General features: G+C 47.7%; 1 protein-coding gene across 1 annotated transcript in view; it reads right to left on the reverse strand.

The window, feature by feature from the left end:
- Positions 1-13,949, reverse strand: part of EIF1AD (eukaryotic translation initiation factor 1A domain containing) — a 68,533-nt gene that overhangs the window by 23,457 nt on the left and 31,127 nt on the right. Inside the window, exon 5 of the mRNA XM_063945140.1 lies at positions 13,343-13,396. Within this exon, the coding sequence (XP_063801210.1) occupies positions 13,343-13,396 (54 nt within the window). The remainder of the gene's footprint in view (positions 1-13,342; positions 13,397-13,949) is intronic.

A 13,949-nucleotide genomic window follows, 5' to 3' on the forward strand; every position in this document is an offset into this window, starting at 1 on the left:
TCCCGGGTAAGACTCATACCAGCCACACCAATCACACCGTATAACTTGTGATCTAAACCCAGTTAACAGTATGATAACAGAGGAGCCTCTAGAAAAGATGGCTCACTACAACAATAACCCGATTTAGTTAACAATAACTATGTACAAGTATTGCAGACAATCCGCACTTGGGATGGGCGCCCAGCATCCACTACGGACTACAAGAAATAGAATTATCGGTAAGTAAATTCTTATTTTCTCTGACGTCCTAGTGGATGCTGGGAACTCCGTAAGGACCATGGGGATTATACCAAAGCTCCCAAACGGGCGGGAGAGTGCGGATGACTCTGCAGCACCGAATGAGAGAACTCCAGGTCCTCCTCAGCCAGGGTATCAAATTTGTAGAATTTAGCAAAACGTGTTTGCCCCTGACCAAGTAGCTGCTCGGCAAAGTTGTAAAGCCGAGACCCCTCGGGCAGCCGCCCAAGATGAGCCCACTTTCCGTGTGGAATGGGCTTTTACAGATTTTGGCTGTGGCAGGCTGTGTGTAATGTGCAAGCTGAATTGTACTACAAATCCAACGAGCAATAGTCTGCTTAGAAGCAGGAGCACCCAGCTTGTTGGGTGCATACAGGATAAACAGCGAGTCAGATTTTCTGACTCCAGCCGTCCTGGAAACATATATTTTCAGGGCCCTGACAACGTCTAGCAACTTGGAGTCCTCCAAGTCCCTAGTAGCCGCAGGCACCACAATAGGTTGGTTCAGGTGAAACGCTGAAACCACCTTAGGGAGAAACCGAGGACGAGTCCTCAATTCCGCCCTGTCCGTATGGAAAATCAGATAAGGGCTTTTACAGAATAAAGCCGCCAATTCTGACACGCGCCTGGCCCAGGCCAGGGCCAACATCTTTAAGTGGTTCAAACCAATGTGACTTTTGGAACCCAAAAACTACATTGAGATCCCAAGGTGCCACTGGAGGCACAAAAGGAGGCTGTATATGCAGTACCCCTTTTACAAACGTCTGCACTTCAGGGACTGAAGCTAGTTCTTTCTGGAAGAAAATTGACAGGGCCGAAATTTTAACCTTAATGGACCCCAATTTCAGGCCCATAGACACTCCTGTTTGCAGGAAATGTAGGAATCGACCCAGTTGAAATTCCTCCGTCGGGCCTTACTGGCCTCGCACCACGCAACATATTTTCGCCAAATGCGGTGATAATGTTTTGCGGTTACATCCTTCCTGGCTTTGATCAGGATAGGGATGACTTCATCCGGAATGCCTTTTTCCTTCAGGATCCGGCGTTCAACCGCCATGCCGTCAAACGCAGCCGCGGTAAGTCTTGGAACAGACAGGGTCCTTGCTGGAGCAGGTCCCTTCTTAGAGGTAGAGGCCACGGATCCTCCGTGAGCCTCTCTTGAAGTTCCGGGTACCAAGTCTTTCTTGGCCAATCCGGAGCCACGAATATAGTGCTTACTCCTCTCCATCTTATAATTCTCAGTACCTTGGGTATGAGAGGCAGAGGAGGAAAAACATACACCGACTGGTACACCCACGGTGTTACCAGAGCATCTACAGCTATTGCCTGAGGGTCCCTTGACCTGGCGCAATACCTGTCGAGTTTTTTGTTGAGGCGGGACGCCATCATGTCCACCTTTGGTTTTACCCAACGGTTTATAATCATGTGGAAGACTTCTGGGTGAAGTCCCCATTCTCCCGGGTGGAGGTCGTGTCTGCTGAGGAAGTCTGCTTCCCAGTTGTCCACTCCCGGAATGAATACTGCTGACAGTGCTATCACATGATTTTCCGCCCAGCGAAGAATCCTTGCAGCTTCTGCCATTGACTGCTTCTTGTGCCACCCTGTCTGTTTACGTGGGTGACTGCCGTGATGTTGTCCGACTGGATCAACCCGGCTGACCTTGAAGCAGAGGTCTTGCTAAGCTTAGAGCATTGTAAATGGCTCTTAGCACCAGGATATTCATGTGAAGTGATGTCTCCAGGCTTGACCATAAGCCCTGGAAATTTCTTCCCTGTGTGACTGCTCCCCAGCCTCGCAGGCTGGCATCCGTGGTCACCAGGACCCAGTCCTGAATGCCGAATCTGCGGCCCTCTAGAAGATGAGCACTCTGCAACCACCACAGGAGGGACACCCTTGTCCTTGGTGACCGGGTTATCCGCTGATGCATCTGAAGATGCAACCCCGACCATTTGTCCAGCAGGTCCCACTGGAAAGTTCTTGCGTGGAATCTGCCGAATGGGCTTGCTTCGTAGGAAGCCACCATTTTTCCCAGAACCCTTGTGCATTGATGCACTGAGACTTGGCTCGGTTTTAGGAGGTTCCTGACTAGCTCGGATAACTCCCTGGCTTTCTCCTCCGGGAGAAACACCTTTTTCTGGACTATGTCCAGAATCATCCCTAGGAACAGAAAACGAGTCGTCGGAACCAGCTGCGATTTTGGAATATTGAGAATCCAACCGTGCTGTCGCAACACTACCTGAGATAGTGCTACACCGACCTCCAACTGTTCCCTGGATCTTACCCTTATCAGGAGATCGTCCAAGTAAGGGATAACTAAAACTCCCTTCCTTCGAAGGAGTATCATCATTTCGGCCATTACCTTGGTAAAGACCCGAGGTGCCGTGGACCATCCAACGGCAGCGTCTGAAACGGATAGTGACAGTTCTGTACCACAAACCTGAGGTACCCTTGGTGAGAAGGGTAAATTGGGACATGAAGGTAAGCATCCTTGATGTCCAGAGACACCATGTAGTCCCCTTCTCTTGAATTTGAACCTCTGTATGTAAGTGTTCAAAGATTTTAGATTTAAAATCGGTCTCACCAAGCCGTCCGGCTTCGGTACCACAACAGTGTGGAATAATACCCCTTTCCCTGTTGCAGGAGGGGTACCTTGATTATCACCTGCTGGGAATACAGCTTGTGAATGGCTTCCAAAACTGCCTTCCTGTCTGCTTGTAAAGCCCCAGCGTCATGCTGAGGGCTTGGCAGAAGCGGGAGAGGGCTTCTGTTCCTGGGAACTGGCTGATTTCTGCAGCCTTTTTCCTCTCCCTCTGTCACGGGGCAGAAATGAGGAACCTTTTGCCCACTTGCCCTTATGGGAACGAAAGGACTGCGCCTGATAATACGGCGTCTTCTTATGTTGAGAGGCGACCTGGGGTAAAAACGTGGATTTCCCAGCTGTTGCCGTGGCCACCAGGTCTGAAAGACCGACCCCAAATAACTCCTCCCCTTTATAAGGCAATACTTCCATATGCCATTTGGAATCCGCATCACCTGACCACTGTCGTGTCCATAACCCTCTTCTGGCAGAAATGGACAGCGCACTTACTCTTGATGCCAGTCGACAAATATCCCGCTATGCATCACACATATATAGAAATGCATCTTTTAAATGCTCTATAGGCAATAATATACTGTCCCTATCTAGGGTATCAATATTTTCAGTCAGGGAATCCGACCACGCCAACCCAGCACTGCACATCCAGGCTGAGGCGATTGCTGGTCGCAGTATAACACCAGTATGTTGTGTAAATACATTTTAGGATACCCTCCTGCTTTCTATCAGCAGGATCCTTAAGGGCGGCCATCTCAGGAGAGGTTAGAGCCCCTGTTTTGACAAGCGTGTGAGCGCTTTATCCACCCTAGGGGGTGTTTCCCAACGCACCCTAACCTCTGGCGGGAAAGGATATAATGCCAATAACTGTTTAGAAATTATCAGTTTTTTTATCGGGGGAAACCCACGCTTCATCACACACCTCATTTAATTTCTCAGATTCAGGAAAACTACAGGTAGTTTTTCCTCACCGAACATAATACCCCTATTGGTGGTACTCGTATTATCAGAAATGTGTAAAACATTTTTCATTGCCTCAATCATGTAACGTGTGGCCCTACTGGAAGTCATATTTGTCTCTTCACCGTCGACACTGGAGTCAGTATCCGTGTCGGCGTCTGTATTTGCCATCTGAGGTAACGGGCGCTTTAGAGCCCCTGACGGCCTATGAGACGTCTGGACAGGCACAAGCTGAGTAGCCGGCTGTCTCATGTCAATCACTGTCTTTTGTAAAGAGCTGACACTGTCATGTAATTCCTTCCAACAGTTCATCCACTCAGGTGTCGACCCCCTAGGGGGTGACATCCCTATTACAGGCAATTTGCTCCGCCTCCACATCATTTTCCTCCTCATACATGTCGACACAAACGTACCGACACACAGCACACACACAGGGAATGCTCTGATAGAGGACAGGACCCCACTAGCCCTTTGGGGAGACAGAGGGAGAGTTTGCCAGCACACACCAGAGCGCTATATATATACAGGGATAACCTTATATAAGTGTTTTTCCCCTTATAGCTGCTGTATTGTTTATACTGCGCCTAATTAGTGCCCCCCTCTCTTTTTTAACCCTTTCTGTAGTGTAGTGACTGCAGGGGAGAGCCAGGGAGCTTCCCTCCAACGGAGCTGTGAGGGAAAATGGCGCCAGTGTGCTGAGGAGATAGGCTCCGCCCCTTTCTCGGCGGCCTTTTCTCCCGTTTTTCAGTGTAATCTGGCAGGGGTTAAAATTCATCCATATAGCCCTGGGGGCTATATGTGATGTATTTTCGCCAGCCAAGGTGTTTTTATTGCTGCTCAGGGCGCCCCCCCCTAGCGCCCTGCACCCTCAGTGACCGAAGTGTGAAGTGTGCTGAGGAGCAATGGCGCACAGCTGCAGTGCTGTGCGCTACCTTGGTGAAGACAGGATGTCTTCTGCCGCCGATTTTCCGGACCTCTTCTTGCTTCTGGCTCTGTAAGGGGGCCGGCGGCGCGGCTCTGGGACCGGACTCCATGGCTGGGCCTGTGTTCGATCCCTCTGGAGCTAATGGTGTCCAGTAGCCTAAGAAGCCCAATCCACTCTGCACGCAGGTGAGTTTGCTTCTTCTCCCCTTAGTCCCTCGATGCAGTGAGCCTGTTACCAGCAGGTCTCACTGAAAATAAAAAACCTAAAACTAAACTTTTCACTAAGCAGCTCAGGAGAGCCCCTAGTGTGCACCCTTCTCGTTCGGGCACAAAAATCTAACTGAGGCTTGGAGGAGGGTCATAGGGGGAGGAGCCAGTGCACACCAGGTAGTCCTAAAGCTTTACTTTTGTGCCCAGTCTCCTGCGGAGCCGCTATTCCCCATGGTCCTTACGGAGTTCCCAGCATCCACTAGGACGTCAGAGAAATAGAGTTTCCTTGGTTGGTCCAGTCATCCAGCACTCGAGCTTCATCAAGCTAACATAGGTTGGACCCTGGAAACCAGCCGATGGCTTTAGATTAAAGCAAGCAGACAGAGCCTTCGGTAAAATGCGGCCATCGCAATGCTCCGCCCACCGGAAGTCCGTTCTGGTCTTTCTAGGCTTCTAATGCCGAAAGGACTGCGTTGCAGATGAAGAGAAAGATTTCTTCGGAGCAGGTGCTGCTGAGGAAAGAAAGGGAGACTTACCCGCTGTAACCATGGATATCCACGCGTCTAGAGCTTCCGCAAAGAGAGTCTGACCTGTATAGGGTAGGGACTCCACACTTTTTTCTGGATTCTGCGTCGGCCGACCACTGGCACAGCCACCGTCCCTGACAAGCAGAAACAGACATGGAAGATATTCCCGCAGCCATGGAACACAGGTCTTTCATGGATTCTACCATAAAACCTGCTGAATCATGAATGTTGCGTCACCCCTATCCATCGTATCTAAATCCTCAGGTAAGGTAGCCGACCACTTTACTATTGCCTTTGCAATCCATGCAGTAGCAATAGTGGGACGTAATATGGCCCCAGAAGCAGTGTACATTGATTTAAGCGTGTTATCGATTTTCCTATCAGCCGCATCCTTTAAGGCGGTAGATCCTGGAACAGGCAAAACCACCTTCTTTGAGAGTCTGGACACAGATGCGTCAACAATCGTCGGGTTTTCACATTTTTTCCTATCCTCCTCAGGGAAAGGAAATGCCACCTGGACCCTTTTAGGAACCTGGAATCTTTTCTCAGGGTTTTCCCATGCTTTTTCAAATATAGCATTCAATTTCTTTGACGCAGGGAAGGTTAGCGAGGCTTTTTTATTTTCAGTGAAAAAAGCCTCCTCAACCTGCTCAGGTGTGGTATCATTAACATTTAACACATCCCTGATAGCCTTTATCAACAACTGCACCCCCTCTGCAAGAGATGCGGACTCCCGCAACACATCTCCATCACCGCCTGTAGTGTCAGAATCGGTATCCGTGTTGTCTTGTGTGACATGCACAAGCGCACGTTTGTAGGGGTATATAGCGGGGCGTCCTGAGGTACCAAAAACCGTCCATACTGCCATAGAGCTCTGTAATACCTGGGTTGCAGATTCATTACTTGCAACCGTCAGAAATTTGAGAAATCCAAGATTTGATAGAGGAAAACCACTCCGGCTCCCTTGCTGTTATCTGTGCTAAACCAGTGCGATCCTGATTACATGGAATGGGATCATCCTGGGAGGATAAATCCCCTGCAGCATATGACACAGTGTCCCTGGACATAGCTAAAGGAGACCACCAAACACTCCACACACACACACACACACACACACACACACACACACACACACACACACACACACACACACACACACGTGGGGGCAGACAGTGTTTCCCCCCCAAGAATGGCAAGAGAGACACAGAGATTGGAGACCACACAGTGCTTTCAGCAAAGGGAGACCCCTTGTCAGCGCTGTGTACCTTAATAGGATACACAGTAGTTTTACAGCCTCCCCTCCCTTCTACAACCCCCTGGTACCGTGTACAGATAGCTGGAGTTGCTGTGGAGGGACCTGTTCTTCCTCCCAGCGCTGTGCAGGCAGGAAAATGGCGCTGGAACGATGCTGGGTCCGCTCTGAGAAGCTCTGCCCCCTTAATGGCACAGTCTTCCCGCTCTTCAAGGATTATACTGGCCTGAGGAAAATGTGCTAGCTGAGATCTGCGGACCCAGACAGACTTCTGCAACAGTGTGGGGGTAAGCGCTGGCCCAGGGCGCCCCTCATAGCGCTGCACCATGTGCCTCTGAGCCTTCCCAGTTAATCCTGCACTCCCTCCCCATTGTCACCTTCTTCACACCGGCCCCCCGCTAGCTAAGGGGGGGTCTGTGTCTCACTCACCACATCTTCGGCTCTGTAAGGGGTTGGCGGCATGATGCTGGGGCGACCAGGTCCCCTGTGGCAGAGAACGATCCAACCCCTCTGGAGCTCAGTGTCCAGTCAGCGGAGACAGTGGCACAGACCCCGCAGGGCGGACACTGCTCCCCCCCTTAGTCCCTCGCTGCAGGAAGGCTGTTGCCAGCAGCCTCCTGTAAAAAAAATAAAACTCTAAAAACAAACTAAAACTTTACCAGAAAAGCTCTGTAGATCTCCCCTAGCTGTGACCGGCTCCTCCGGGCACATTTTCTAAACTGAGTCTGGTAGGAGGGGCATAGAGGGAAGAGCCAGCCCACACTCCCAAACTCTTTTTGGTTTTTTGATTTTGGTACCTACAGGTAAATCCTTTTCTCGTAGTCCGTAGAGGATGCTGGGCGCCCGCCCAGCGCTTCGTTTTCCTGCATTTATTTGGTTCAGTACAACTTTGTTTTAGTTGAGTACTGCATTGTTACTTGGTAAGTAATGTTTCAGCTGTTGCTGAGTTGTTCAAGCTAGTTGTCTTTACGTGCATTGTATGTGTGAGCTGGTATGAATCTCACCCCTATCTGTGTAAAATCCTTCTCTCGAAGTATGTCGTCTCCTCAGGCACAGTTTCTAGACTGAGGCTGGTAGGAGGGGCATAGAGGGAAGAACCAGCCCACACTCTCAAACTCTTAAAGTGCCAATGGCTCCTGGTGAACCCGTCAACACCCCATGGTACTAATGTAAACCCCAGCATCCTCTAGGACGTAAGAGAAAAACAAATTTGCCTGAGCCAGGAGGCAGGGGATATATGGCTGGGCCCACTGCATGCTGGGAGGCCAGAAAGCTTTGACCGTTTGGTGCAGATCCGCTGTCGCTCCACCATATCCCAATGTATCCTGTTGATACCCTGTGGACCCTGCAGGAGAAACATCTCTTATTACAATAATAAGTGAGTCTACACCCTGTGCAGCAGAGGAATCATCTAACTCAGCATTTGATTCTAGCTCCTCCCCCTCTTCCACCTCTGGCACCTCCTCCTCAGATTCCGAAAGGATATCGGGTAAAACCCCTTTTTTGGGGTAAAGGATTGGAGAGAGGAGAAACACGTCTGCTATCTGCCCTGTCCTTTGTCAGAGCAGCCATAGACTGTTGTAACTGTTGCCTTTCTTGTCTTGCATTAGTTAACTCAGACATGTCAGCCATCATAGTTTTAATTGAACCGAGCCAAGGAGACTCTTGCAATTCACCCCCAGAAGCCCCACTAGTTTGTGAGGGCTGACTGCATTGTTCACACATGAGGGAATCTGCAGGAGAGGGTGAAAACCTGGTGTGACACACAACTTTTTTCACCATGCTGACAGAGGACATTTACATACACAGAGACACAGGGTACAAGCAAGCCTGCCCAGCCTAGTATGTGTGGAGATACACAGAGATGAGGAACCAGCACACAACCGGATACTAACAATTGAGCTGCTAGGAGAAGGCAATTTAGTGTATAGTGCGTGAGGAGCCGGATACAAGGGTCCCACAGCTGGCTCTTCTCCTTAATTACACCCTTGTACCAGTGTCTGGCCGTGAAGTATTCTGTGGAGGAGCTGGCAGTCCTGCAGCAGCGATGTGAGTGCATGAAATGGCGCCAGAAAGACGCTGGTCCTGCTCTGATGAAGCTCTGTAATGGCGCCGGAGCTAAACTGTTATTTAAACTGGCAAAGTCCCCAAATAGTGTAAAAATGCAAGTACAAGTACTCCATTCCACTATCGCTGGAGAGTCTGCGCAGGGGGGCTATGGGATCACTCCAAGGGGAGTCCATATGCCCACCCTGCGATCGTGCCGCATAATGAACCGGGTCCCCGGTTATCACTCACCACTCTGACGACCTTCAGGCTCTGTACTGGGGGTGTGCAACGCGCTGCTGGTATGTGCGCGAGAGCGCAATGCCTGCGGTACACTGACCCTCAGGGCGGTGGTCCCGTCAGTGGGATCCGACTCAGCACCTCCAGGAGGCCGGTGTCTGTCCTCCCCAAGTGTCCCTCGGTGCAGGTAAGCTGTTGCCAAGCTCCGCCCGCTGTATGTTAAATATGTAAGGTTTGCAGGCTGACTTTTTTCAAAGGGCCCTAGGTCTCTTTGCTTAGCTTCTCGCTCTTCGTAGGGCTCCTCTGAGGTAAAAATGTAAAGATTTTTGCACAACACTTAAGGTCACTGGGAGAGCTGTTGGTACCCTTTACACAGCAGATAAGCAGTTACTGACTATCAAGCTTTCCAGGAACAAAGCATCATGTTCTCCCCCCTCCGTGACTTGGTATCGCCGGCACCATGACTCTCCTCTGTGAGGGGGGAATTTCCAATAATCATCTCACCCTTTTTAACCCCTACGTGGGTGGAATTTTTTTAAATCCCTTCTTAGCGGATGCCTGCGTCACAAAGGCAAGCCACTGTCCAAATTATTTATATATATATATATATATATATATATATATATATATATATATATACACACATATACATACACACACACTGCTCAAAAAAATAAAGGGAACACTTAAACAACACAATGTAACTCCAAGTCAATCACACTTCTGTGAAATCAAACTGTCCACTTAGGAAGCAGCACTGATTGACAATCAATTTCACATGCTGTTGTGCAAATGGAATAGACAACAGGTGGAAATTATAGGCAATTAGCAAGACACCCCCAATAAAGGAGTTGTTCTGCAGGTGGTGACCACAGACCACTTCTCAGCTCCTATGCTTTCTGGCTGATGTTTTGGTCACTTTTGAAAGCTGGCGGTGCTTTCACTCTAGTGGTAGCATGAGACGGAGTCTACAACCCACACAAGTGGCTCAGGTAGTGCAGCTCATCCAGGATGGCACATCAATGCGAGCTGTGGCAAGGTGGTTTGCTGTGTCTGTCAGCGTAGTGTCCAGAGAATGGAGGCGCTACCAGGAGACAGGCCAGTACATCAGAAGACATGGAGGAGGCCGTAGGAGGGCAACAACCCAGCAGCAGGACCGCTATCTCCGCCTTTGTGCAAGGAGGAACAGGTTGAGCACTGCCAAAGCCCTGCAAAATGACCTCCAGCAAGCCACAAATGTGCATGTGTCTACTCAAACGATCAGAAACAGACTCCATGAGGGTGGCATGAGGGCCCGACTTCCACAGGTGGGGGTTGTGCTTACAGCCCAACACCGTGCAGGACGTTTGGCATTTGCCAGAGAACACCAAGATTGGCAAATTCGCCACTGGCACCCTGTGCTCTTCACAGATGAAAGCAGGTTCTCACTGAGCACATGTGACAGACGTGACAGAGTCTGGAGACGCCAAGGAGAACGTTCTGCCTGCAACATCCTCCAGCATGACCGGTCTGGCAGTGGGTCAGTAATGGTGTGGGGTGGCATTTCTTTGGGGGGCCGCACAGCCCTCCATGTGCTCGCCAGAGGTAGCCTGACTGCCATTAGGTACCGAGATGAGATCCTCAGACCCCTTGTGAGACCATATGCTGGTGCGGTTGGCCCTGGGTTCCTCCTAATGCAAGACAATGCCAGACCTCATGTGGCTGGAGTGTGTCAGCAGTTCCTGCAAGACGAAGGCATTGATGCTATGGACTGGCCCGCCCCCAGACCTGAATCCAATTGAGCACATCTGGGACATCATGTCTCGCTCCATCCACCGCCATGTTGCACCACAGACTGTCCAGGAGTTGGCGGATGCTTTAGTCCAGGTCTGGGAGGAGATCCCTCAGGAGACCATCCGCCACCTCATCAGGAGCATGCCCAGGCGTTGTAGGGAGGTCATACAGGCACGTGGAGGCCACACACACTACTGAGCCTCATTTTGACTTGTTTTAAGGACATTACATCAAAGTTGGATCAGCCTGTAGTGTGTTTTTCCACTTTAATTTTCAGTGTGACTCCAAATCCAGACCTCCATGGGTTAATAAATTTGATTTCCATTGATAATTTTTGTGTGATTTTGTTGTCAGCACATTCAACTATGTAAAGAACAAAGTATTTAATAAGAATATTTCATTCATTCAGATCTAGGATGTGTTATTTTAGTGTTCCCTTTATTTTTTTGAGCAGTATCTATCTATCTCACACATACATATACACACACATGCACACACTACCTTTTTGCCCGTGGATTCACCCGCGTGGAAATCTAACCACAATAAGACTGTTTTCATTTCCCCCATCTTCAAGTTAAAGTTCGCTATCCCTTCTCACTTCCCCTTTCACCCCATGCTGATGAGGGCTGAACTTGCACTGAAATGGCATCAGGAGTGTCACTATTCATATCTCTGTGACCCCGAAAACTATGGATTTTTACATGTCACCCCCTTCCCACCTCCACCCCTGGGGGTGCTAGGGGTGTCTTACCCCCACAGTATGTCTTTCAGATTGTTAGTCATATGTGAACCAAGTCTGGTGTAAATTGCTTTAGGCATTCCAGAGTTACGCTGAAACATACACATACACACACATATATATATATTAGGAAACAGGGATTGATATTGCGCCACTTGTGATACAAACAGATATGTTAAAAGAGTAAAATTTGGCAATCTAGATAGACACTCCCCTTTGTACCTAATGGGGCTTCAGCTGGATCCTTCAAATAAGTGCAGGGATGGTGATTCCCTGGATGAAATTTGTTAAAAACGGGGGGGGGGAGGGTAGGGGGATGAAGGATATATAGCGACCCAGGTGTCAGTGTACTAAGTATATAATTGCCAATTGTGGTAATATAAAAAGGTATTTATTCACGTATAATTAAAAATACGTATAATTAAAAATACAAGAAACATCTAAAAAAATGGGACAATGATAAAACACAACTGAACTAAAAGCACTTAAATGAATTATATAAAACTACAATAACAGCAAGTATAAGAATTTTTTCTTATCTTAAATGAGGTAGGTGTAGGTTTCCAACGCGTTTCGTCTGAGACTTTGAAGAAGTCTCATTAGACGAAACGCGTTGGGAACCTTCACCTACCTCATTTAAGATAAGAAAAAATTCTTTTACTTGCTCTTATACTTGCTTTTATTGTAGTTTTATATAATTCATTTAAGTGCTTTTAGTTCAGTTGTGTTTTATCATTGTCCCATTTTTTTTAGATGTTTCTTGTATTTTTAATTATACGTATTTTTTAATTATACGTGAATAAATACCTTTTTATATTACCACAATTGGCAATTATATACTTATTACACTGACACCTAGGTCGCTATATATCCTTCATCCCCCCCGTTTTTAATAAATATATATATATATATATATATATATATATATGTATATGAGAGAGAGAGAGAGAGAGAGAGAGAGAGAGAGAGAGAGAGAGAGAGAGAGAGAGAGATTGATTGATTTACTTCTTTGTCCACACCCCCTGTGAATACATGCCCACCCCACCGGAGAGTATCAAGGATCTAAAGGACATAGAAGCAATCACTCCTAACCAAATAAATGTGTCTCTCTCTCCTCAGGCACTAAATAAAAAACCGAGTTGCTGGAATACAGATGCATTTTTTTGCAGGTATTGTGCTATCACACTCATGTACTGTCTAATCGCAGGTGCAACTATTCGTACCCAGGCACAGCAAGTCGCTCCCACAATGTGTGCGCACATGGTTACGCATCGTGGGATAGATGAAGGCACCAGCGGCTCACAGACATTATATTGACTATTCACACCCAGTCGCAGCAAGTCGCTCCCGTGGCACGTACAAATACATTTAATTAATACTATATCTGTAGCTGAATAATATTTTAACTTCACATATTTTCCAACTATTACTACTGCATATCCACTTTGTTTTTTATAAATATTTCACTGTATTTTGATATGTAGTATTTGTTTTTTTTAATATAGTTATATTTTAGTGACTTTTTAACTTTACTTTTTTTCCCCCCTTCCTCCTTATTTGGAGAGTTGCTGGAGGAAATGGGAGGACTTTGGGGTAGGGGTGAGTTTCAGCTCCAATAGATTAACTATTTAGTGCCTAATCCTCAGTCTCTACGCTAAACCCAAAGGGGATGTTTCTCCAGCACATTGCGCCTATTGTTGCTAACTGGATTGCCTCATATGACTTCACATTTCTTATGCTTGATAACCCGACATTCAACAAACTAATCCAAGAAATCCAACTGGGGGTTTACGGAGGAAGACCAGAATGACATCAAAATGTATAAAGACGTTAAAACTTACCTCCCTTTTTCCTTGGCAAGATTGTCTTCATCTTCTTTATTGAACCCTAGTGGCCTGAAAATGATTATGGTACATATAACAGTTATATTAGTATACAGATATACTGAGCGACATGTTACTTATTATCCAGTTATATCTCAGAGAAATGCATAGGAGTAGCATGGGTAACATTAAAGGCCCACACGTTTATTGCTAAGTACTTCAGAGACTAAAGGGGGTATTCAATTCATGTCGTATTCTTTCCGACATGTTAGTATTCAATGTCCGTAGGGTTTGGCCCGTTCCCGACAATGCCAATCCAACTTTTTTAAAGTCATATTGACACTGTCGGAAACGGGGCTAAAACCTGTCTGGTTTGGTCGAGCTTCCGACAATACACGTGAACTGATGGCTTAAGCGGCAAATCTGCGTGCTTTATGACTTGTCAGGAAAAAAAGGGGGCAGCATTGAATAGGTCGGAACCCCTCCCGACCTAAAACCGTTGGAAACTGCTGTCTTTCTGACAAGACGGCAGTTTCCGACTTCAAATCAATACCCACTAAGGCTCTGATTTAACATTAGTTGTACTTTTGCGAGAAAAATCCCCAAACTACAACTCCTCTCTCTA

The sequence above is a fragment of the Pseudophryne corroboree genome, chromosome 11 (genome assembly GCF_028390025.1).
Source record: "Pseudophryne corroboree isolate aPseCor3 chromosome 11, aPseCor3.hap2, whole genome shotgun sequence".
In the NCBI taxonomy this organism is placed as follows: Eukaryota; Metazoa; Chordata; class Amphibia; order Anura; family Myobatrachidae; genus Pseudophryne; species Pseudophryne corroboree.